General features: G+C 41.6%; 1 protein-coding gene across 1 annotated transcript in view; it reads left to right on the top strand.

Annotated features, from left to right (window-relative positions):
- Nucleotides 1-26545, top strand: part of GRTP1 (growth hormone regulated TBC protein 1) — a 46211-nt gene that overhangs the window by 2885 nt on the left and 16781 nt on the right. The window contains exons 2-5 of the mRNA XM_074990777.1: nucleotides 135-286; nucleotides 7922-8080; nucleotides 14277-14401; nucleotides 21577-21673. Coding sequence (XP_074846878.1) covers nucleotides 135-286; nucleotides 7922-8080; nucleotides 14277-14401; nucleotides 21577-21673 — 533 coding nt within the window. The remainder of the gene's footprint in view (nucleotides 1-134; nucleotides 287-7921; nucleotides 8081-14276; nucleotides 14402-21576; nucleotides 21674-26545) is intronic.

Below are 26545 nucleotides of genomic sequence, written 5' to 3'. Positions count from 1 at the left end.
GTGTTTTCCTTTCTTCCATAACTACTCTTCAGAAATACCACCAAAATTTAGTTTAACTGAATCATGCTTCTATATTTTTAAATATATGTGTGGAGAAATTTTATTGGTATCCAGTAACTTGTTTTATATTATAGGACTGATCCATATGGATTTGAAAGGCCAGACGACTTTGATTATGTGTCATATGAAGAATTCTTGTCCAGCTATCTGGTGATACTGAGTAGAAGAGCAATAAAATGGTCAAAACTTCTTAAGGGGAATAATGGTGTGCAGAAAAGCGTAAAAGGTGAGTTAAATACTTGTGTTTTGTTGGACATGAATGTTAATCAACATTGAGAATACAATTTAAGTTTAAATTTCCATTTGAGAACACAATACTAAATGTCTTGTCTACTCTACTAATAACAGAGAATTCAGTTATAATATATAAACAAACATGTTGTTATTCTGGGAGTCGTCATTTTGATTTAAAGCTTGCAAAGGAGTAATCCTGTTGGTGTGCATCATAGTATTTTGGTCACTATGTCTGCAATCAAAAAGGATTATATCTGTGAGAGATCAGAATTTATGTTACTATTGCTTATGCTGCTTTACATGTTTGTGTACTCAAGTGACCTGATTAACCAATAGTTGCATGGCATGGTAGAAAGTGTAAAGAACTGTCTATTTGTCAGGAGATATGAATTCTTCTCCCAAATTTGTTAAACCACTTACCGTTCTCTGACATTTTTGCAAGTTGCTTTAGCTTTCTGTGTCTCATTTTTTCTCATTAGTGAAATGCAAGTTGTTTTATGGTTAAAAAGCACTACATATATGCTAAGACTTAAAAATTAAAAATTAAAAACAGAGGAAGTAAAATTAACATAGGAGCTAGGTGGAAATACTTGAGAAGAAGTTAATAGAACTCTCGATTGCTAGTTCAAAAAGTGGGAAAACCTGTCATGACAGCCCAGTGTATGAAAGCGTAGGATGTGAATTTGAAGGGGGTGAAATGCGATTAAAGAGGGTTACAGTGGGCAAGGAGTGATGTGAAGCCACAAGTTGTCTTCCTTTCTTGTGGGAGCAAAATTTTTCTGTGTAAACTTAATTTTCCATTTGCACTTAATTAAGTGTCCAATTTATCCTCTTTGGGGATTTTATTTAGGAGTCTCACCATGATGCCCAGCACACACGGTAAAGTAGCCTTAATCTGGTTTAGTTTAATTCAACTAAAACTACTTTAAATACTAAGTTGGAATAATTTTCCTGAGTGTCCTGTGTTGACAAGACTTTGGATTGCACCTGAATCCTCAGAGGTGTGTTTCAGCGCTAGGCTTTGCTTGCTAGTTTTGGGGTGAGACAAGTAATAAGCAATCCTGTAGCACCTCAGAGATTAACAAATTTATTAGGCCATGAGCTTTCATGGGTAAGACCCACTTTCTTAGATGACTGGAGTAGACAAATAGAATCCAGGGTTTATATAGCGGCGTTGTGGGTGGGAAACATGGGGGAGAAAGTAAGGAGGGAAAAAAGGGGTTACTGTCACTATTATGACCAGTTGATGAAGTAAATTAAGTATATATTCCATTCCTGTAAATATCAAAAGTGGGGAATTGCCCTTGTTATGCAAAAGATGGTTGAGATCTGTGGTAAGGCCTAGTTTAAATATGTCAGATTTGCAAATGAATTCCAATTCAGATGTCTCCTTCTGTAATCTTGTGGTAAAATTCTTTTGTAGATGAATGGTTACATCTAAATCCATTATTGAATGTCCATGGAAGTTAGTGTTCCCCTATAGGTTTATGTATATTACAGTTACTAAAGCTGAAATGTTTTAACTTACAGCTCTTCTGTACAGTCCCTCTAAGAACTTGCACAATCCACACCCTCATTTTCTACTTCCCTAGGGAACATTCAGAATCCTTTCAGAATGTGTAGTGTAGTTCTGTTGGACCTTAAAGGGCCATTGAACGTATATCATTTTAGCCGTTCCATACCCATATGTCCTCAGGCCCCAGAAGAGCTCATAATTACTATCATACTGACAGGAAGAAGGGATGACTTTATGGTGCTACTTCCCTAATTTGGAAATACAGCATATCTATGTGTTGATTTGTTACATGCAGATGCCTTGTGTCTGACATGATGTGTATGAGCATAGTACTGTTCTGCTTGTAAGAAAACTAATTAGGGTGTTTAACAAGTGCTATGCTGTATGTCTTCTTACCTTTGATCACAGAGTTCCAGAAAGATGGATCATATGCATTTTGATTATCATTCCTCTGCTCTTTCTTCATCCAGGACTTAGTCTCTCTCTTCCTTGCACATCACCTTGCCCTAGCAATTTCGGTCTGCTGTATTTTCTTTCATTTCATTTTTCCATCCTTGATTCACTTCTTGCTCTTCTTTTTTTCTCTCTCATTCACACCCATTTACCTTACACATTTTCTCTCCTTCTTTCCCCCTACAGCTCTGGTTTCTGCTGCCGTCTCGTTAGCCACTGTGATTTGTTTTCTTTACAGTTTCACCTGTACATGTGCTTTTTGATTCATTTACAGCTGTTAAATAAGCACCAGAGGTGTAATGTTGTAGCCTTTCATGATCACCGAAAGTTACTTTAATTCCCACCTACAAAATGCCTATGTAAGAAATAGACATAGCCTATTTGCTGCTGGAAACAACTAGCAGCAGTACTGTAAACCTTCTCAGACTTCTCATATGAATGACCCTGAACTGCTGTGGGTTGGAAAAGAGTCTGCAGTTTGGGGACATACAGAATATTTGTCAAATATAATGTCCAGCCTGTCAGAAACGGCATGTCAAAGGCTGAATTAATGCACAAGCTTTTCCTTTTTGTTTCCAGTTTGTAGCTTGTGGTGTAGACTGGATATAGCAGATGTGATGTGATCAGATCAGATGTGATCAGATGTGAGATATTTGGACACGGTTTCAATTTTTCTTTTAATAATATTCTGTGTCAAAGCAATTTTTAAAATCATGTTAAAGAGAATACAGATGTACGTTACAAATTACTCTTTAAAAGGCATTTCTTGTTTGTTGTTCCACTTAGTCATGCTATTATACTTGGTATTATTCATGAACTAAATGAGGAAATGATATAAAACAATAGTATCTTTTCAAGTTGTGCTGAAGATATGTTTGTGTTTTGTGACCTAAGTGCTTATGTGTTGATTGTCAAAAGAATTTCAGCTTAAATTCATGAGTTTGATTGGTCAGTTGGTCATGCAGAGTAAAAAAATGTACATAATAAGGGTACATCTGTACTTACTGGAAAATAGACTCAATTGTGGTAGATTTTCTGGGGTTTGTTTTATTGCAACTGGTATAGATGTGATAAATTGTGAGGAGTAAGGATAATCGAAAGGAGAGTTTCTCCTATCTATCTTCTGCAGTGGTGACGGCCAGAAAAATTGATCTGTGATTTGTTGATTCCAGCTAGGTAGTTGTTGTAGTTGGAATTGCCTGTCTAGTTAACTAGACTTTTCCACATAGTGTAGACCTGGCCTGAATTCCTTCTGTTTTCTTCATTTGTGCCATTTTGGGTTTTGTGCCTGTTAACCTTTATTGGTTTCACTTTTGCTGTTTCTATATACCTAAATACACCTTTAAACTTCTTCAGTCTTCTTTGCAGGGTATAAATAAATTATAGGATTTAAACGTAGAGAAGGTACTGGAAAATAAAATAACTGGAATATCTTTGTTTTGAATATATAACAGGGGAGGTGGAGGTTGTGTCTCTATGGCCCCCTTTTCATCTTGTTGATGCCAGTCACCAGATCTGGGGTGGCACCATGAAACCCTGTGACACTCTTTCAAGTTAAAGTATTAGGGATGCAGAGCTGAATTCAAGAAGCGTTTGACCATTTTTGTTCATTTTCCCAATACCGTGATGACTGAGGCAGATGGGTGAGGACCGATGGTCACGTCCAACTCTTGCACTGAAGTCACCAAGGATGTACAGTTGTTCGCCAGTTGGGAAGGAGTCGATAACTTTTTGAAGATTATAATAAAAGCAGTCCTTGTCTTCAGCACATGACACCAGTGTGGGTGCATAAGCACTGATGATGTTGACGTATCCTGACTTGGTGCAGAGCTTCAGGGATATAATACTTTCAGATTCAGCTGAGGGTGTATTGATAGATTTCAACAGATTGTTCCATACAGCAAATCCAACTCCACAGAGGCTGTGTTGCTTTGAACTCAAGCCCTTCCAGAAGAAAGTGTAGTTTGTTTCTTTCACTGACCCAGGATCTGCCAGCCTGGTTTCCTGGAGAGCAGCGATGTTGATGTTCCATTTGTGTAGCTGTTGATCTGTGACTGCCGTTTTGCATACTGGGTCAGTGTGGTTGTGTGGTGAGAGGGAAATTAATATATTTAATAGAAGATATAAGCTGTTTCGAATATCATTCTCGTTTATAACTTGAATGCCAAATGTACATAAAATCCACTGTTTTGTTTATGATGTGTTGATAATAAAATAAGAAACTTTAAAATTCCATATGCTAGTCCGCTGGCTTCAGCTGCACTTTAGGGTGTATTTCCCTCTAGGCTATGTGCTAGTTTCCTCACCACTTCAATTAGATTTGTTTTGTTCAGTGCCCAAATATGAAATATTTCATAATGGAACTTTGATAATATTTTGGATAAAAAAAGTATTTTTGTTTTTAATTACATGATTTTGCCTAATACCACACAGTAGACAGACATAATTTGTCGTGCTATACTTAAAGCGTATTTGTCTATCAGCAAATGAAGTAGAAGTTTTCTGAGTGAATGTGAAAATTAAACCATTAAGGCAATAGTGTCAAACTAAAAATTGCATTTCTGTCCTAGTTTGCTTATCTGTTGTTGTTTATAAGTAATGCCCAATACTGGAGAAATACTGTATTTGGTTTCATTTTGCTTACTTTGGGAATCTGGCATGACTTTAGATGATTCTGTTTCCTTGTCTTTTGTGTTGATCTTTTATACTGTAATAGGGAGAAAAATATATTCATAAATGTGACTGTAAAGCCACAAATACTGGTATGGGGATTCAGAGGCAAGAACAGTACTGGAAAAACTTCACATCCATTTTTAAAAAATGGACTAGTCCCTGTTGAGGTTGGCAGCATCCTTTCACTAGTGTAATTCAGAAAAAATCTTGATTTAAAGGTTCCCCACCCCCGTAATATACAAGTGAGCAGGCTCAATTTAAAACTGGTGACATACAGTGAACGCTTGAGAGATGCACAGCCATGATGCGCATGTCTCGGGTTAACACGACTGCCACTTCTGTCAGGGGCAGCAGCCGCAAGTCAGGCTGCCGTTTGTGACAGGAGCAGGGAAACTGCTGCTGTCAGGGGTGGCAGCCTGATCCTTGGCTGCCACCCCTGACAGGAGTGGTTTTCTGGTCCCTGGAATGGCAGGGAGCTAGGAACCAGGCAGCAGCCTGGCTCTCAACTCCCTTCCGCTTGCAAAGCCGGGAAACTGAGCAGGGCAGTAGCCCTGGTGAGTTTCCTGGCTCCAAGGAGTGGAGTGGAGCTGGGAGCTAGGCTGCCCCCAGCTCCGCTCCACTCCTTGGAGCCAGAAAACTCATGAGGGCTGCTGCCCTGCTCAGATTCCCAGCCCTGCAAGGGGAGGGGAGCCGAGAGTCAGGCTTCCTTGGGACTTCAGCTCATGGCTGGTGAGTTTCCTTAGTCCCCTAAGCAGTGGGGAGCTGGGAACCAAGCAGCAGACTGGTTCCCATCTCCCTGCTGCTTGCAGGACCTGGAAAACTGACTAGCCATGGGCTGGTCAGTTTCTCAGGTCCCACAAGCAGCGGGGAGATGGGAACCAGGCTGCTCCCTGGTTCCCAGGTCCCCACCATTCTGGGGAAGCCCAGGGGAGCCTGGTTAACCTGTCCCTTTGACTTGAGCAAAAATTTGAGTTATGCAGGGGTTGCAAGAACACAACTCCCATTTCACTCGAGGGTTTACTATATGTGCTGCTATTCAAGCAGATGACACCATGTGTGTCACCATACATGACAGTCTGTGAGTGCCTGCTCATCAGGAGTTGTTTGTGGATTCAGGACCTTTAGACTAGTGTTGCAGTCTGAATCAGGTAAAAGAGGAGGAATCGTGCAAGAAGTAACCTCTCTAAAATCGTGCAAGTGTTAAAATTGGAGAATATTCCACTCTATATGAAATGTTCTTGTGATTTTTTTTTTTTCCCCTCAAGGGGGGGGAAAAAAGTGCCTGGCTGGTTGAAGTCAACCAAACTATATTTTGGAAAATTATAACTAATCTTTCCTTGGAATTCCTGTGTCACTTCTGTGGCTTGCATCTCTCTTAGATGGCTATGATGGGCAGTAGTTGCTTTATTTGAAAATCCACTGTTAGGTATTGAAATGAGTGAAGGAGGCAGTGCTGTAAAAAGGCTCTGCGTAGTTCTAATGTTTGATGAAAACTTACCTTCTTTATAACTGAGTTTGAGAGATGCCCTCAAAAGTGTAGCCTTTATACTTGGATTTATCATAGAAAGCCCAAGGACATTTGTCACAAAGACAAGGACAATGAGGAGTAATGAGTGTATGTTAAGCTGCAGGGCTTCTGTCTCCTTGTACTGGATACCAAAGTCAAAGGCTGGCTCCTGCTTGGTGCATTTGACTGATGCTGGCTAGGCTTTCAGAGTAAATAGTCATGCTGGGAAGAGACCAGTTGCAAGGGAGAGTAACTTTTTGGAATAATTCTTTTAAATAAAAGGCATGATATTAGTTATGATAAACCTAAGTAATCCTGAACCTAATAAGTGAGTGCACTTTTAGGGGCATGTGTAGATTTTTTTTTTTCAAATATGCACACCTGTTGGCTTAGGCAAGGCTAATCACTTGCCTAACCAGGTAGTACAGTAGTAGCTACAGTACTTTTCAAGCTTCAGGATTCACAATATTTTTTTAAAGTGATATGGTTAGTATTTTAGGAATACCACTTCCAAGCAGCAGGTATTTGTAGGTATTCACATACATTTTGTTAGGAGGTAATTAACTGTTCTGTGTTTAATGAATTTTTCCTGCAAGCTGTGTCCTTACTGATTATGCTTAGGTGTGTGTTGATACATTAAAAAGGAAACTAGCTTGTGGTCTAAACCTATCATTTGATACTTGTTGTTGTGGTAAGACTCTGGTGTTGGAGGGTGGAGTGGGGTAATTGAGCTGAGTTAAATACACCAAAAACCTCTCCAGCTAGCATGTGCTGAGAGGGAGAAAGGCGGGGTGGAAATCAATTGTTCCTCTCTCATTCCTTCTGACACTCAGAGCAGGGTCATTCAGTAGCCCTGGGGTTCCAGTGTTTCTACTGCTGGGCTTTGCAGCAGCACTAGTGAACTGCCAGTGTCTTGTTAACAACCTCAGTGATGCTAGTACATAAGCAAGGAAACAGAAAAACACAATGTCAAGCTCTGTGAGATATACAGGGAAAGAAGGAAAATCAATATTTGCAAGTGGCAAAAATGGAAAAAATCAATGGGGAGACCATTTTATTTTCAAATGTGTATCCAGGAGGATATTAAAGTGAAAAAGGCAGGGTGGGGGGGATCAAAATCCTAATGTATGGAGTAGTGTTCAGCTGATAGTAATTTACTCATCCTCCTAGTATGTATATATAAAGCCTGTAGAAAAAGACAGCTCTATGAGGAATATGTGGAGTTAGTGGACACCACCTGCTTAATTGTATGTTTTGTGGGATGGGAGCTTTGTGTGTGTTTGTACTTTGACGCTGAGTATAGTGTATTCTGGTCACTGAAATCTGCTGCATGCTCAATACATCTAAACACTTGTCTTCATTTTTGGCCTCTAGTGTGGAGGGAGAAAGCATTGTAATCAGTGAATGCTTGCTAAGAGTTCTCCTAGCACCTCTCAAATTTCTAGAAGAAAAATAACTTATTTTTTCTTGCATTGCAGTGAAACGTTATATCAGGAAGGGCATTCCGAATGAGCACCGTGCAGTGATCTGGATGACTGTAAGTGGAGTCCAAGCCAACATGGAGCAAAACCCTGGATACTATAATAAACTCCTTGAGGGAGAAAAAAATGACATGCTGGTGGAAGCAATCAAGACAGGTTGTGTACTAATGTGTATACATGTAGTCAGTAACTATGTGTTTGTAAAGCAAGAATCATAGAATAAATTATGTGTGTGTGTGGCAGAAAAACTGTGTTTCTGTGAATGTTCAGTAGTGGTTTAATGATTAAAGTGCAAACTAGAATAACCACAAACTGTAATAACACCAGTCTCTTCAGACTCAGCAATGCTTCTTCCAAAGTTGAAGTGGATGGGTGGGTGGTGATAGTAATAAGTAGATTTAGATTATGGTTACTCAGTGGTCAGAATGATCCAACAGTAATAATGGTATATTTCTTAAGAAGCTAACACAAAAAATGGCACAGTTCTGTGATTATCTCATTGAACCCTACCATCCTTATTGTCAGTGCCGTTCTAGAGTTGTTTCTTTAGGATGACTGATGTAGCTGGAATTCACTTTCAAGAGTCATGAAAGAATCAAGTCCTTTACATTGGGGTTGTACCAAATTTTATCTTAGAAATGGGCAAGTGACTTAACTTTGTCCTTGGCCAATTTGTTTTTCCAACTATCAGTTTTAAAACTAAATAGCAGCTGCAGTTTGTGGGAGTTTGGATTTGGAAGATGCATTTGCAGACTGCTGCAGAAGGAATGTCCAGTCCGGAAATCATCAGGCTTCTGTATTTGTTCCATTGCTGAAGTGGGAGCTGCTGTTTAGGGTTGTGAATAGCGAGCAGCTAAGATGACTGTCTGAGGTGAGCCTCACCACTGACCTAGAGAACAAAGGCAGTGAGAGCAATCTTTTTGCAATAGTAGGCAATAAGACCAGGGCTCTCACCAGGTGACTGGCAAAGTTGGTTTGTGAAACAAAGCTCTGTGTTGGGATGAGGGCAAAAGGGAACGCAAGTGAGTTATAGGGAGAAATAAGGACTTGAGGGGCCCACTGGAGCGAGAAAAAGACAAACAGGGAAAACTGGAAATCATGGATTTTAAAGTGAAGAGTAAGAGAATGCGGAATGGCTGGGGAAGCGGGGAAAGAAAGCTTTGAAAAGAGAGAGATGGTGAGGGTGGAGCATCCCAGACCTTGGGCTCCACCCTGAGTCTGACTGTAAGACAAATATTTACTTCTATAGATCAAGCCCAAGTCAACTGATCTAGGTCAGTGCTAGCTAGTCTTTTATCCCTGTGTAGATGTGTTTGGGAGAGAAGACAGTAGGGGGAGGCCTTTGGAAAAAATGGTTAGAGATGAAATAACAAGAAGACCATGTGTGAAAGGGTAGGAGAAAATAGAAAAGAATTAAGATATATACAACTTTTAAATTTAATTACATTTTCATATCCATTTTAGTCATATTTGTCTTCAGCTGAATGCCATTTCAGTGTAACTTGTCTGTTTGGCTGAATATTAAAATTATTCAGGGCATTACTGTTTTATAGTAAACGCATTAATACTATGGTAGATTTTAAAAAGTAAAGAAAATACATAATCTTGTTAATGTTTATTTCACAAATCTAATTCCTGCGATCCTCTCAAAATCTTCTGGTAGTTATGCTCCTTAAAGTGCTGTAGTTTTAGCACCAAGGTGATAGTTTTACCTAAAATGGCACCATCAAAGTAAGGAAAATTAATCTGAGAATCTCACTGTAATCATTACCACAATTTGACAGTGACAAAATTTAGGACCTAAAGCACCTCAGACTTACTATGTACAAAAGCTCATGATTTTGAGAGCTGAACTCATGATTGCATGTGGTTGGCAGTACAAGTTGAACCTCTCTAGTCTGGCACTCTCTCATCTGGCAACGTCTGTAATCCGGCATGGTTTTAGTTAGCTGGACAACCACATATCATGAGTGTGGCTGGGTTCCCCGTGATTCCATAAAGTTTGACTCTGTGTTCTGTGCTGTTATTTAGCTGTAATTTACCCCTAGATGTCTTCTAAGAGCCAAGTAAGCAGCGGAACTCTTGGTAATGTGCTAGACAGTATTGACTTTCCATGATCCAGCAAATTCTCTTGTTCGGCACTGGTCAGCTCCAGAGTGTGCCAGACAAGAGAGGTTCAACCTGCACTGCAGTGGAGGAAGAAATACTTATTTCTGAGTCGTGTCAAATTTCTGCAATGATGATAAAGGAAAGAAAAACATGCAGAGAGTTTTCTTCATAAGGATTGTAAGTAAAGAAATAAATGGAGGAAGGATTACTTGATTCCTGCATTTGATAGCATCATTGTTTTACCACTTTGTATTACTAAAGCACTATTAGTTATTTTTAGAAAAAAAATGCCTAGTTAGAACACTTATGAGGGACAGACTGTGGAGGGGTAGATGGCCTTTTCCCAATATACCCCTCCTTCTCTTCACCTCTTGACCTTCAGCCCCTTGTGCAGCTTTGTTAAGGTTCCTGGGGCCTTTCATGGGCACGGGGTCTAATTCTGTAGAGCTCATTGCAGGAGTGGAGCTTATTGGTCTGTTTTCATACTAAATTCTTTGTCTCCATTGTCTTGTCAATTTTATTCCATTTCTTGTGTTCGAACTGTAGGGGTGATGGGAGATTACTAATGAAGTGCTGTGGTGAATACACAGCACTTCATTAGGCTAATTCTGCCCACCACGGCAACTTCGAAGAGTCAAACTTCAAAGTGCTGGCATGCATATAGCTGTGGGCACTTCGAAGTACTTGAAACTGCCTTTACTCCTCAAAATTCAAAGTAATGTGGGCTCTTCGAAGTGCCCACAGCTACATGCATGCCGGCACTTCAAGGTTTGATATTCACTGCAGCACTTCATTAGTAATCTCCTGTTGCCCTGATTACCGTGCCCCCTTTGAAGTTAGGGGCAAGTGTAGACCCAGCCTAAGGGCCTTAGCCCACAGAATGGTGATGTCCAGGGTCCTCAAACTTCACTGCACCACAACCTCCTCCTACTAACAAAAACTATGTCACGACCCTAGGAGGGGGGACTGAAGCCTGAGCCTGCGTGCATGAGTACCTCTGCTGTGGGAAAGGGGGCCAAAGCCATGGGGGGAGGTTCCAAAGCTGAAGTTCAAGGGCTTCAGTCCCACACAGGAGCTGCAAACTGAGCCCCACTGGCAAGAATTGAAGCCCCCGGATTTTGTTTTTGGCCCTGGGCAGTGGGGCTTGGGCTTTAGCCTTGTTCTCTGGCAAGTCTAAACCAGCCCTGGTAACCCCATTCAGAGGGGCTCGTGACCCATTTTTGGATCCTAACCTGCAGTTTGAAAACCCCTGGTGTACTTGTTTAAATGTAATGTGTTAAAATCCTACATAAAATCAGGAAAATTCTCCCCACCTCTTTGGTAAAATGTGCTATGGCAATGAAAAATAAAATTGGAGTTGACACTTTAACTCTGGGGGCCTTCCTCAGGTTGTACAATTAATAATTTGTTTGGCTCAGCTTCTGATATATATGTAGTTTCTTATTTATATAACAAGGGGAAATACGTTATCTGAAATGTCAGATCTGATCTCTCCCTCAGCTTCCATAGTGTACGTTTGTCATATCATCAGAATAAATGTATTAATCTCTAGCATCCTGGAGATCCCCCTAACTTGCTTGCTTAAGGTTCCCGTAAAGGACCAACATTTTTGAAACAGTGCTAATTTCTTTGTACTGTTGGCATCAAAATTTTATGTAGCACTTTATTGGAAAAACGTAATTTCTATGGAGTTGCGGTTTACTAAAATATGGATAGTCTATGTGGTGGAAAAATTTTCACACTAAGTATGTTCACAAGAGATGTGCCATCAAAGGGACAGGCATTTAAAAATTTGGTTACCCTTCTTCACATACTCAAAGGAAGAGGACTCCTTAAACCAGCAAGTCTGTGTCTTTAGCCTGGTTGTTTTGATATTAATCTGGTGCCAAATAATTAGTCAATGTGCACTGTATTGTGTGAACATTTTATTGTAAGTTTTATTTTAATTTTCTGATTAGGTACATACCACCTTACTATTTCTATCAACAGAAATACAGCAAGTTTTCAAATTGTCACCCAAACCTGTTAACAGCTCCTTTTTTCTCCTTGGTTTTTAAATTTACATGGGAGGTTATTTAAAATATTTCCCTCTCTCACTACTCTATAACTTATTTATTGACTTTAAAAGGAAGGGTGGTGAATACAGCAGTGGATTTATCTGGGCTGTGAGTTCCGAGGCACAAACCATGATTTTTAGAGGTTTTCTTCTCATAGCAGCTCCCAGTTTAAATTTTTGTCATGGAAGTCTTTGTCATAATAAACTTTTTCCTTTGGCAGGAAAGCATGTAAGATAGGAAATATTTCCTAGGATGTAAGCAGATCAAGCATATTTGACTGGAATGCTGTAGTTATTTGTAATTTGTTGCTTATGTTTGATTCAAACATTTTGGTTATTTTTAAATTTAGTGTAGCTCTGAGTACCACAACTCTGAACACCGCATTTAATTAATTCTTGCTGCCAGTACATTAACCTGTTTTTTGCATAATGGCCTCTATTTTTGATGAATCTGAGACTTCTTAAAGTCTCTGATTTTTTTTTCTGACAATACTTTTTTTTAAGTTAGGTTTAGTTCCTTAACCAGCTTAAATGTTACCTACTTATCTTTAAAGGGGCCATATAGTTTAAAAATCTGTTTATATGAATGTGCACTGTGCTCCAGGCAGGAATAAAGTTCTTGCAAAAAAGTTGATGTGTGCATGTACAACATGTGTAGTTACATGTACATACATGTGTGTACACACCCATGTTTGTATGTGTAATTATATGTTCATTTAGTTTTTTTATACAAACTTCCTTAGTTGTTTAAATAGTCCTGATAAATTTAAAAGTTAAATTGTTCACTGTTCATGCTACTAGTTAATGTTTTGTGTTGTTTCTGTTTAAACAATAATAAACTAGACCACTTCAGTTTTGTATGCAGTCCATTTCTAGACACTCACACTTTTATGTGTATAGCAAACACTGCAGCAGGTATGTTAAGTTCTTCCATTAGAATTAAAATTTAAAAAATCCTGGAGATATTTTTATTTCCTTTAGTATGAGTATATTTTCACAGAATTAAATGTTGTGTAATCCCTTTTCTTTCCTCCCAGGTTTACCCAGGAGGAGGCAACAATCGCTTGTGTGCCTGTGTCCCTGATGGGTTCAATATTAAAGGATATCCTGAGTGTCCCAGTGGTGATGCTGGATATGAGGGAATCCCCTTTCTACCCCGATCTTTAAAGCTCTGTAAAATGGTGGTGCCTCTACCTGGCTGGCCCCTGTACGCACTTAATGGTGTCCTGTGGAAACCTCCAGGAAATTTACTCCAGTTATAATCTGGGTTCAACTCCCAAACAGCAATTGTAAATACTATATATCAAACAGACCACATTAGAATCAACACACACTTTTACTTAACAACTTAAGGAAACAGGTACAGACTAAACAAGAATAAAATCAATTAACAATATACACGGAAATGAATTAAACCTATAACTAGCAGGTACATTGCCATCAATTATCCCACGCCGGAGTGTACGCTCTTCAATTTATTACAGTTTTGAGTTACTTGCTTGCGTTGACATACAGCTGTTGTTCACTGGATTGCAGATAGCTTGGGCAGGGTTCTGTGTGTCAGTCCAGGCAAGACAACAAGCTGACCAGGCCCTCTGAGCTGGAGCTGGTCTCTGCAGCATTTTAACAGAAACAGATAAAGTTCCTTCCCTGCAGAGTCTCTCATTAGCAGTCTGTAGCTCTGCTAAGAAGTTCCTGGCTGTGAGAAAATTCCACGCCTGGCCTGAAGCAGTCTATTTAATCAGCCTTAACTCTCCAACAACAGGAGACCACCATTGTCTTTTTCCAGCCTCACCAAAGAACTCCCTTTCCTTCCCAAAGCTTCATGGGAGTTGTAGTCTCTAGAGCCAGCTTGCCAAACACAGTAACAGTCATGGGATCTAATATTCTAATACCTAATTATTGCACTAGATACATTTTGTACATGCTGTAAATTGCTAAAGAGTGTTATGTGGAATGTAACCAATTCCTGAGATTTGTCACATACACCAGTGTCTGCCTTGAGTCCTGCTTGAGACAGTAAGGCGCCCATGATCTAGAGAAATAGTTTTTTCTAGGGCTGGATCTCTTTAGAATCCAATTAATGAACTGAAATAGGTGTTGGAGATTGTTTCTTGCAAACTTAATTTGTACATCTCACAAGGGAGCATGGCAACATGGCTTCAGTTTGATCCTTTTTTTTTTTAGACATGAACAGAACATTTCCAGATAATATACAATTTCGCAAAACGTCTGATCCCTGTTTACAGCAGACACTCTACAATGTATTAGTGGCATATGCGCATCATAATAAAACAGTGGGATATTGCCAGGTATGTAACTTGTTAAAAGTATTTAAAAAGATATTCCAAGCCATTCGCAACATCATTGTTGCAAATTTGAAAGTATATTTTTGGGTGGTAGACAAGGTTGTGGGGAAGGCTAAACATAATCATGTGAACTGTTGGTAATCCTATCTTTCCATTCTCGTCTGAGTCATTTTAAATTAATCATTTTAAGCAAGATCAAATAGCAATGTTCACTTACCTAAATTCCTACCTTTTCAAGTGAATTAATTGGTTTCACTCGGTAAAGGTGAACAATAAAGTAAAATGGGAGGGGAACCTACAGCTCCTGGGCTGGACCCAGCCCTGAGCCTACTTGGAGCCGGTCTGTGCTGAGGCTCTGGACCTCCCCCTCCAGTGGGGTGAGCTGGCACTCGCATTCTAGACCTGAGGCAAGTTTCTGAGCCCCAGTGGCTCTGTGTGGGACTGGAGCACAAGTGGGGTCTTGATTTTCCATTATCTTTCTGGAGAAGTTTTTTGGGTAGAGATCTCTATAGGTCATGTGACATTGTGGTCAAATGTTCTAAACCAGTTTTGGTGGATTTGGTTGTAACATCTGTTTAACTCCAACTCCTGACAGACACGCGTTAGGAAAATTTGCATAAAATCCAACCTTATATTTCTTAGGCTACATCTACACTATGGAATAAAGTCAGAAGCAACGAGCAGTCCTGTGGCACCTTGTAGACTAATAGATTTTTTGGAGCATAAGCTTTCATACACACATCTGACGAAGTGGGTCTTTGCCCACGAAAGCTTATGCCCCAAAATATCTGTTTGTCTGTAAGGTGACCCAGGACTTCTCCTTGTTCTTGCAGATACAGACTAACATGGCTACCCTTCTGATACTTGTAATGACGTCAGATTTATTGAAGCTGACTTTTTACTACTAGATTTGATAAAGTCGAAGATGAGTATCTACAAATGTCCAGAAAGTTGACAGTGTGTCTCCATTCTCGTAGCTGAGTTGAAGTGCATCAGCAATGCATTGTGGGTACCTATCCCACTGTGCCTGTAGCCCCATTGCATTCTGTTTTTTTGTGCCAGTGGCTAATGGGAAAAAATGCTGTCAGCCCTGGATACGTTGCTTGCAGTGGCTCACTGTTTTCTGGAGATGTGAAACCAGTACGCACTGATGGGACCACGTTGTTTTGTTGGTCTGGGACAACCAGCAGTGGCTGCAGAACTTCCACATGCGCAAGGCCACTTCCATGGAACTTTGTGAAGTGCTGTCTCCTGCCCTGAAGTACAGCTATACCAGAATGAGACCTGCTTTGACAGAGTGACAATTGCTCAGTGGAAGTTTGCAACACCCGACAGCTACCAGTCAGTGATAAATGAATTTGGGGTGGGCAGATCTACAGTGGGGACTGTGGTGATGCAGGTAGCCAGTGCAATCTGACCATCTGATGCGAAAGACCATGACTCTGGGAAATGTGCAACATAAAGTGGACAGCTTGGCTGCCATGGGGTTTCCTGACTCTAGTGAGGTGATAGATGGAATACAAATTCCCATCCTGGCCCTAGACCACCTGCCCTCGTAGTACATAAACCGCAAGGGGTACTTCTCCATGGTGTTGCAGGCGTTTGGTGGATCAAAAATGTCATTTCACTGACATCTACGTGGGATGTGTGCATCTTTAGAAATTCCAGTCTGTACAGAGAGCTGCAGGATGGGACTGTCTTCTGAGACAAGAAAATCAAGATTGGCAGTCTGGAGGTACCCATAGTGGTACTGGGCTTTTACCCTCTACTCCCTTGGCTCAAGACGCCATACATTGGCACCCGGGACTGCAGCCAGAAGCACTTCAACTACAGACTGAGCAAGTGCAGAATGGTGGTGGAATGTGCCTTTGGCTATTTAAAAAACAGGTACAGGTGCCTTTTGACCTGTTTGGACCTTTCCCAAGCCAACATCCCCATGGTTGCAGCATGTTGTATTCTCCATAACGTTTGCAAGTTGAAAGGGGAAAATTTCATGCCAGCCTAGGTTGCAAAGGCAGATGCCCTGAGCAGGGCTTATGCACAGCTGGACACAAGGGCATTCACCAATGCACACGCAGAAGCAACAGCAATCAGAGAGGCTTTGAAAAAAAGATTTATGAATGATCAGCTGCTTTTAACTATTCTGACACACCCCTCAATGATGCATGCCTGACCTTTATGAAATCAACTCCAACTGCACCCCACCTTATGTGAACCAATAAATGACATTGTAGTTTTGGGGAAAAAAATATTTTTATTTACAAGGGGGAAAGCTAAGGGATAGGTAGGGGGGAAAAAAAGGGAAAAGCAAAATCACATGTGGTGGGATGTTAGTGTTTCGCAGTGTGGAGAATCCTGTGCCTGGAGCGAGAGGCTGTCCTTGCTGCGCTGCCCCCCCGCCCCCCCCGGGGTGTGGGAAGTTGAGCCATATTGAGGGGAAGCTACACAACAGGGTATGGAGTCCTTATAAGTCCTGTGGTGTGCACCCCTCTGCAGCTGCAGCATGGAAATCAGGATCTCAGTTTTCCCCGACAGTGGTTGGGAGCTTTGAGTTCTTGTTCTGCACTGGGGCATGGTTTACTGCTACTGCATTGTCCACTTCTGGTTGGCAGCAGCTCTGGCTCGCACCCTGTCGGCCTTTTTCAAGTTGCTGCAGGATGATGTCCTGTTTTGGATCTCTTTTTTGCCTCATCGTAGCAGCCTTGTCTCCCCAACACATGCTGCCTGTGGAAGACGGTGAAGGTCAAAATTTAGATACAGGTTTTTAAATGTGACACAAAGCGCTTACCCATAGAATGAATGGGTCTGTTTGACAATCTTTGCAACTTTGGTTTTCCAAGGCCACTTTTGGCTTCTTAAGGATGAATCAATCTGTGGAGAACAGAAAATATTAGTTATCCAGACCATTTCATAGTGGACCTGGTAAGATTTTGTCCGTTTAAGGATGGTGGAGGTGGGGCCCAGTCCGCACAGCCTGGCAGCAGAGTGGTGGTGGGGTGGTTTTATCCTGCTGGCCACATGGGCTGTGGAGGATCCATCTCTGTAACTGCAAAGCACAGAAGAATGTTTCTAGTTGGCCACGCATCAATCCTGTACAGCGGAAAAGCCATTAAAGCAAGAAAGCCCTGTAAACTGGCCATGCCAGTGTCTGGGAGCAAGGTCTGCAGAGCACAGCAGCTGCAAGGCAGAGGAGGAGGGAGGGTTCAATCTTGCCAGTCACATGGCAGGCTAGGGGATTGTCCAGCCGCTCATAGTAGTGGCACACCCATTGGCTTCTCTCACTTTGTGACAGTTCTGCCTGAGTTCCTCTACTTTGACTTGGCATTGTTGAGCATCCCGAGTCTAACCTTTCACGATTGTGCCCTGCAAAATCTTCTCATAAATGCTTGCAGACCCACAGTTTGCTCAACACAGATTCTTCTCCCCACACAGAAATGAGATCCAGGATCTCATTATGGCTCCATGCTGGAGCTCTTTTGTGACTCTGAGAACTAAAATCCTGAGAAGAACCCTGAGCAGTCATGATGGTTAGATGGCTTGATGTGGTGGCTGGATGCAATGAATGGCTCCTGAGGTGCACTGTCCATGCTGGTCAGAAAGAAAATGAATTCAAATTCCTGTTTACCTAATTCAAATTCCCAGGCTTCCTGTTACCTACTTCCTGCACACCTGGAGAACAGCGGAGGTGAAAGCAGCCAGAATGGACACCTGTGGGGTATTGAGGGATACCTGTGGAACACCTTTGGAGGCCGATAAAATCAATTTAAAACTATGCTGTTTCGACACTAGCATTAATCCGACCTTTTTATTTCCAACTTGGCATTATACTACATCGGAATCGGATGAGCGATGCAAGAATGTTGACCTTAATGTAGGGAATGTGGCAAAAGGAATGCAGTGCTGCTAAAGGCTGGGAGGAATGAGTCTCCCAGAGGTCATCTGCATAAGAATGCAAAAGGTGTGCATGTGTGATACCTTTTCAGGCAAAGCCTAATGGGTAGCAAGTAAACCATGAGATTTGGTCTATTGTAAACATGTAGTTGTAAAATCACAATTTAAGCTGACACTTAATGCGGAAGTTGTGAGATCTCACCAATGCTCTGGGTTGTTGTGGGGGACAGGGCAGTTGCCTTAGCTGTGTAAGACATTGATTACACAGGGCTCCCTGGTTTAAAGCATTGTGAGAGAGAAGGGGAGGGGTATTGGTTGAGACAGCTTGCTGAGTGCCTTGGCCCTGCCTATGCCTTGGCCATATAGCTATAAGCCTGGCTTGACTAACCCTCCCCACCTGTTGAAAGATAGAGCTGGATACTAGGGTGTTTGTGAAACCCCACGCTAGAGATACCAAGAGCTGAAATCACAGAGTGGCAGCTAAGGCCGCACAAAGCTGAAATCACTGGGTTCTGCCTTAGGGCAGTCCAAAGCAGTGGGGTTAGGACCGGCGGACAACAGCAGGACCAGCGGGTGGCTGGTAGGAGCGGCGGCGACCGCTGGGCGGCCGGTAGGAGTGGCGGCGGCCGACGGCGACTGGCGGGCGGCCGGTAGGAGTGGCGGCGGCCGACGGCGACTGGCGGGCGGCCGGTAGGAGGGGCGGCGGCGGTAGATGACGGCGACCAGCGGGCGGCCGGTAGGAGCGGCAGTGGACGACAGCGACCGGCGGGCGGCCGGTAGGAGCGGCGGCGGACGACGGCGACTGGCAGACGGCTGGTGACAGCAAGGGGAGGCTACAGACAAGTGGACAGCTAGTATTGCCCTGGTGATGTATCTGTGGGCTTTGAGTTTGGGACTGCACCGCAGAGGGTACACCCTGTAACTGTGTGTGGAAAAGGGCCAAGAGCCCCAGCAAGAGACTGGGTTCTACTGCATGTGGGGATGGTATCTGGGTAAAAGGGGTTTTGTCTCTTCTGTGCTAAGATATACTGCATCTGTCACTGTAACCTTGGGGTAGGTTACGGTCATTAAACAAGCCATTTCTATCTCAGACTCTGTGTTTGCAAGGCAGGGGGAGAACTGCCTTACAGGCACCCAGCATGGGGGTGAAATTGTCCCAGGCCACTGGGTGGGGTCTCGAGCTGGTTGGTTGTATCCTTAATAGGAAAACCCCACAAAAGTTGAACCCGGCCCTTCTGGCAGACATCTGGCGTTAACAGAAGGGTTACATTAGCACTCCTTAAATTCGATCTAATGGTATTTGCAGTAAAGACAGTCACATTGTAAAATCAAGATAAGTGCCTTGAAATTTACTTTATGCTGTAGTGTAGACATAGCCTTAGGAGACTGAGAATGTTCCTGTTTCACTTCTGTAGTCCTCTACAGGTTCCTCTGGAAGATGCAAGGAAGGAAAATATATGACGTTTCTAAGGTTAACAAAAAAAAAAGTATGAGACCTCCTAAAAATAGAAACAACTTTGTGGCACAATAAAGAAAAAAAAAGTCTTCAGTTTAACTTTGAAGTCTCCCCTCTCTTCTTCTCTACAGCATTGCAGTTATAGGCACTTACTGTGTCTTGTATCAGGCAGGAAAATTGATATAGTAAAATAAAAATAGCAAGCCTTAATTAACGAATGTGAATTGCAGCTAATTTAATTTAGTATGGAAGGAAATTGAGAATGATTAGTAAACTTAGATCAGAATCACTGAAGCTTTGCTTACTATTTGGCCCTGACATCTTGAAGTTATGATGATAATAATGGTTATTATTATAATGTTGTTGTTATAATGGTGAAAGAGGTTCACTATTTTTTCCATATATAACATTTCATCCAAAAGAATCAAATTTTTAATTTTTTGAGTATCATAAAAAGGGTCAAACTCTGATTCATGTATTTACAGAGTCAGGCCTCTAAAGCAAGACTGCTATATGAAGATATGCACATTACTTTACATTAAAACATTGTTAACTGTACAGAAACACACATCTAAATTTCATTAAAAAGAGACCATAAAGGATGTAACGACATAGCCCAGGGCTGGAGCCTGCCCTTCTGTACATGTCATAATTCAGTGTATGTCTCAGAAAACTCGTTGTTGTGGTAAATGGGAAACTTCATCAAGATGTATCACAGGATTCCTCTGAAAGAGTAAACAATTAAAGTGAAACGCTCTCCCAATTCTTTGTGTGTTTCTTATGTCTTGTGCAATTTATTAACTGCAGAGCCTTTGAAGAAATGTTTGGATAAAGGTGTTTTGGTGCGGAGAGTCACCACTGAAAAGTTTCCAACCAGCGAGTTAGTTGAGTTTCAAATTGCTATTCTGTACTGCAGTCCTATCTAATTCTTATCAGTGTGTGTACAGCTAGTGACATGCTTTGCTTTGTGAATATTTTTTTTTTTGAAGCAGGCTTTGTGCCGGCTACACTAAGTTTCCAAATAGTCTCTTATCACCATGGATGCAATGATCAAACTATCTGGCAGCCTGGGAACTGAATAGCTGTCTTCATGAGCAGAAGGCCAAGCACTGCAGATGCAACTCAGACCCAGGCAACTTGAGTAATTGGTAAAAATTCAATAACTAACACAGAGGCTTACAGATTGAAAATGAATGTCTAGAAGAGAGGGACTGTTTTAACATTCAAATGTGCAGAGACTGTTTTGGGATTGTATATCAAAAGACAAGTCAGCAAAGCCACTTGAATTCAAGAAATTGGATTTCAGTCCAGCCAAGAACTTTTGGTTTCCTAAATCCTGTGAGTGTTTCCATTTTGGCAGAAGTCTTCTTTCTTAAGCTGTAGCTGGCATTGCTTGCTGGGTACAGTGAGACAGTGTTACTGCCTGTTTGCCATAGCCAACACAGGAGTTGGTGAGTTAAGAGGGAAAGAGGTCAGGGAGAATACAAAAGGATGAACTGGAGAAGATTTCTAAGATTCATATAAAACAAATGCAACTTTGACAGCAGCCTTTGCAGCCTGTAAATATTTAATGACAATTTTACATTGGCTCTTTAAATAAAAAAAAAAAAAGTTGGGAATTTAAACACCAGAGACTACTCTTGTGTGCTCTCATGCTGTTGGTCTAAGTACTGTTTTAGATACCATCTTGTTTATATCACAATAAATGTACTTTTTAAAAAAAATCCTGTTAATCTCAATACCAACAGAATATAAAATGTTGTAAATTCAGATTATCCAAATAACTTTTGAGGTAAGTAGAGTCATTTTAAAAGCTTTCTTTTTATTTCAGGGCATGAATTTCATCGCTGGATATCTGATTCTTATTACAAAGAATGAAGAGGAATCCTTTTGGTTGTTAGATGCTCTCATTGGACGAATTTTACCTGGTATGCTAGCAGCTCTTATTTATCAGTACATTAGAGCTTGAATTTTGTTTCCCTTTTGTATTCACTTTTATTTGTAGAAGGCCTCTGTGCTAGGATCAGCCTTGCTGTTTAACTTCAATGGTCTGCTTGGTTTGTAGGGGTCTAATTCTGCCCTGATTTCGCCACAGGTGTACAGGATGATCAATTGAGGCAAATTGAAACTTAAACTAATCCTTAGACAACAAAGCAGAAAGAGACTGAAAGCTGATCAGCTGGTGCAGAATTATTTTAATTTGCAACACACATCTGGATTTTCACCCATCACTATCTTGATTTGAAATTCCAGTGACTCAGTGTTAGGCAAGAGAGCAGAGCTGGTAAGCGTGCCTGGGATTCTAGCTTTTTTCCTTAGTTTGTGGAAAACAGTATGATTGACAGATGAGACAATTGGTCTCAGATGAAGGAAGGGTATGAGTCTCCTCTCAGTGTGAGTATCTCATGGGGGGCCGTTTACCTAAATTAGCAGTTTATGAGGCTACTGAGAGGAAGGAGCTTGTTGTTTCTTTACAGGTAGTCGATTAAAATATTGCAAGAAGTTTTTATTAGGGTAGAGAAATTGTTAAATCAGTGATTTCAAGCTTTTTCCAGACTATGGCCACATTGTACAACAACATTTTGGGATGCCTCTTGCATCAGATTGTAAACAAAAAGAGGGTAGCTGTGACCTTCCTGGAGGTAAGGATGCAATATTTAGGTCATGAGACCAATATCAAACCATGAGTTTAACTTCATCAGTTATGACAATTATGATGAAATGGACATTTCCCTCCTCAAAATTAACTTAATAGATTTCTTGAGCACTTCAACTAAGGTTTTAACACTAACGCCTATGAAGGAGGCATGGCCGTCCCATGAATCCCCATCAATACCAGTTGAGTCATATGCCTTTTTTTATTCCCGTGTACATTGTGCTTAAACTTAGTGAGTGGATTACCTATGGTAGGTTTTGACATTCCCTTATCTGGCCAAGTTTTGCCATTGAAGAGCTTCTTTTTGAATTGCTATCCTGTAGAGCTGAAGACTGAACATATTATCAGACTCTCAAGTTACTACATGGCAGTAAGATCCTGGCTTAAGCTTGTGGTTTTGCCAGACTTTGGATTTCTAGAGCTATTCGCATTTCAGTTGTAAAGAAATAAAATTTTTTTTTTTTTTTGTTCTAAAGGAAAATACTTTGAGGAGGAAGGAAAGAATTGGTGTAATTGTTTCTGATGGCATTGAGTAACAGCAAAAAATAGTTGTCTAGGCTTTACAACTAAATTAACTCAAGGTTTTGAAACTATAAAGTTTAGGATTAGATTTAACTTTTTAATAATTATTGAACAATGCTAGAATAAAGTGAAATCGGCTTTTGTTATTTTATTATAGCATATACTGTATATAGCAAGCCCATTGTTGGAACATGTAGAAGATTGAAGTTGTTATCCAGGATATGATCCAATGTGAGTCTTTTCATGAACTTCAGTAGATGTTGGATGTGGCACCTGATGAAATGCAGTATGTTTAGCATTTGCATGATTTTATTTATAATCATTTTGTCATTTCATTTTTTTTTCGGGATAGAGAAGTGGCTTCATAGATCTCTGAGACTGAGGACTCTGTCATCAGTCCTTATATGAAATTTGCTTTGATAGGCTCCATTAAGCCTGTAGCTCTTCCAACACCTTGCTTCTAAACTTGGCAAATACATTAATGAGAAGAGGCATTCTAGTTTCATTTTCCTATTTGTTTCTGTGACTTTTCCCTATTCTTGTAGTGGCATTTATTAGTATAGATTCAGGCTGTGGCCACACTACCCCTCTCTTTCAGAAGGGGCATGTAAATGATCGCCATTCAAAATTACAAATGAGGCATTGCCATGCATATGTAGCACCTCATTAGCATAATGGAAGCTGCGCGAATTTTGAAGCTGCTAACCACGAAGCACTGACCGGCAGTCTAGCCACGGGCACTTCAAAATACGTGCCCAACTTCTAAATTCCCTTGCTCCCAATTCGTTTTGGGAGTAAGGGAATTTCGAAGTTGGGCACGTATTTCAAAGCGCCAGCGGCTAGACTGCCAGTCAGCACTTCGAAGTTAGCAGCTTCAAAATTCGTGTGGCTGCCATTATGCTAATAAGGTGCTGCATTTGCGTGGTAGTGCCTCATTTGCATTTTCAAAGGGCCAGTGGGGTAGTGTGGCCCCAGCCTCAGTGTCAGAGGCAATGAGACAGATCACATTAAATACATTATTTAAAATAAACACACATTTATACTCATATTTTAAAAAACTATCATTGTTGCAAGATTTTTTTAAAAGAATTTTTGCCAGTGATTGAACAGCTTTGTTGCAGATTTCCAAGAGAGTTCTTGACATTACCAGTGGTGGTCATTCCCCTTTTTGGCATTTACTCTGCCTACCAGAAGCTGAATTGCTTTCTTTCTAAAGCTCGGAGCATAAAAGGTGAAATAACTGGAGTAATTGCACAGAAATTTAATGAGTATATAGGTCTTCTACGTGCTGGAGAAATTTACCCTGCCAAGTGATTAGACACCCAACCAAGGTGGAGCAAAGTGAGGCATATTTTGAGTAAACAGGCTTTGGTTGACTGTAAGGTAGGCAATCACACATGGCACTTAACTTCAGAGCTTAGTACGGATAAGCAGTGACTGTGTCTGGCTTGTCATTGCAGATCAAACTGATTGAGTACCAGGGTTGGATGCATCTTAGTGGCACACATAATGAGCTGTTTATTCTAACAGCTGTAACAGCTGGCAAATCCCCTTTACTTTTCCATCTGAGAATTCACACTTTGTTCCTCCTTTAGCTCGTCTACCTCCTCTCCATGTAATGTCTCTGTTCTCCCTACATCGCACTGGAGTTGCTTCTCGATCATGCCCTTCTCTGTAGTACTCCTGGAACTGCTGTCTCCCCTCTACTAGTGTCCCTGGATATCCTAAGCTGTTGTGTCAGCTGAGGACGGACCCACTGAAAGGGGGCAAAAGTGGCAGTTGCCCCTGGGCCTGGTGTTTCAAAGGGGCCCAGCACTCTTGCTACTTCAACAATAGCAGCAGCGGCAGCAGCTGGAGCTGTGGGACCCTTTGAAGTGCTGTAGTTAGCTGCTTCGCATAGCTGGGTATAGATATGTGCTGGGGTATGACTAAGGGCTGACTGCCCATGGCCCCGCCGCATTTACCCCAGGCCTAGATGACCCTCTCCCCCCCTCCCCACACAATACCCAAGGGCCCATGGTGACTTTTTGGCTCCACTGGCTGTGGATCATAAATGAGGCTACGGTTTAGGTACAGAAGCCAGGGATTCCGTGGAATACCTGACTGACGTGACTACTTTGGCTGTAACTCTTGGGCTGGAGGTGGGACGATGTGTCCCTGCCCTACAAATGTGACTGGAACCAAGACCGTGCAGCCCCTGCCCTGTGGCTTCTGCCAGGAGCTGGAGCCAGAGTTATTCACCCCTTTCGTTGCTTCACATGGCCAGGTGCACCATTTAGTCCAAGCTGTGGCTAGGGTCACCGACCCCTGTCTTTCAGCTGCAGCTAGCTCTGGATTTGGGGCTGTGCACGCTCCATAGCTGCACAATCCCCTATCATGATGGAGGCTTGGCTTTCCAGTTCTCTTCCCCATGGGAACTCCATTCCCTCCCCCAATACCTAGCCCTACCCCATGTCTCTCTCTCTCTCCCCCCCTACCTTCCCCCCGACCCTGTTATTTTTAGTAAAGTCACAGACAGGTCACATGCTCACTGAATTTTTGTTTGCTTGTGCACTGTCTCTGACTTACGCTAAAAATAATCGTGACAAAATCATCGCTTTAATCATAAGCAAAAAGTCCTGTTCTGCTCTTTTGCAAACGTCTCCTGAATGTCCTCCTTCACCTACCTAATGCTCTGCAATGCTGACTGTCATAAGCAGTCGATCCAGCTGTGAATTGCTGGCCATGATACTGTTTTGATGCACATTGGGTGAGATTATCAGGTCTGGATCAGTGGTTGGGATGGTTGGCCTATAATAATGTGGTATGAAAGGAGGAGTGAGGAACTATCTTTTTGTTCTGCTTAGAACAGTAGGACTGGTAGGTACTGTGACAATACAAATTATAATTATTAGCATTTTTAGGAAAAGAGTGGTGGATGGGAGCCTCTAAGATGGAGTCCCTCTCTCTCCCCTTTCCAGTTGTGGGTCTGTGTTCTGCCGTTGCTCTGTTAGACCTGCTCAATAGAAGGCGGCAAGGTGGAGGGGGAGAAAAAGGGGGCATTGCGCATGGGAGGGAAAGTGAGATGAGAGGTTGTGAGCTGAGTCACATGTGAAGAATATCAGCATGTCACACTTGAATTGGTTTAGTGTGCCCCTCATAAGGAGACAGGGCGCGTCTTAAACTATTTTGTGGTGGCTATTTTGGATGCATTGAGTTGTGCGTGTTTCATTCACGTAACTGAGTATAATAAAGTTCAGAGCAGCCAGATGAAACAAATGATTTAAGTCTCAACTGGAGATAAGGCCACAGTCTTGTAGAACAGTTGAGTGAATTCTAGAAGTTCAGGGGCTAGGAGTAAAATTCCTTGCAAGCAGTGAGAGAGAGAGAGAAACCAGAATTTTCTAGTTGACTGAAGTATCATGTGGCCAGGAGAGTTCTTTGTCTACATATTCACTCTGCAATATTGTGTGCAAGCATATGCCTAGAGCAGATAAGAGTAGGCATAATACTAAAATCAAACTGTGACGATACACCTGCTTATCAACCAGCAGTTGTTCCTTGGAATGTTTAGTCTGCTTTCATCATCTGAGCCGTGCAAGCTCTGCTTTTTCCTGCCTGAAACAAAAGGTCTTTGAGAACT

The sequence above is a fragment of the Carettochelys insculpta genome, chromosome 1, assembly GCF_033958435.1.
Source record: "Carettochelys insculpta isolate YL-2023 chromosome 1, ASM3395843v1, whole genome shotgun sequence".
Classification (NCBI taxonomy): Eukaryota; Metazoa; Chordata; order Testudines; family Carettochelyidae; genus Carettochelys; species Carettochelys insculpta.
The sequence above is the reverse complement of the archived record's forward strand: the minus strand, read 5'-3'. Positions and strand labels throughout refer to the sequence as shown.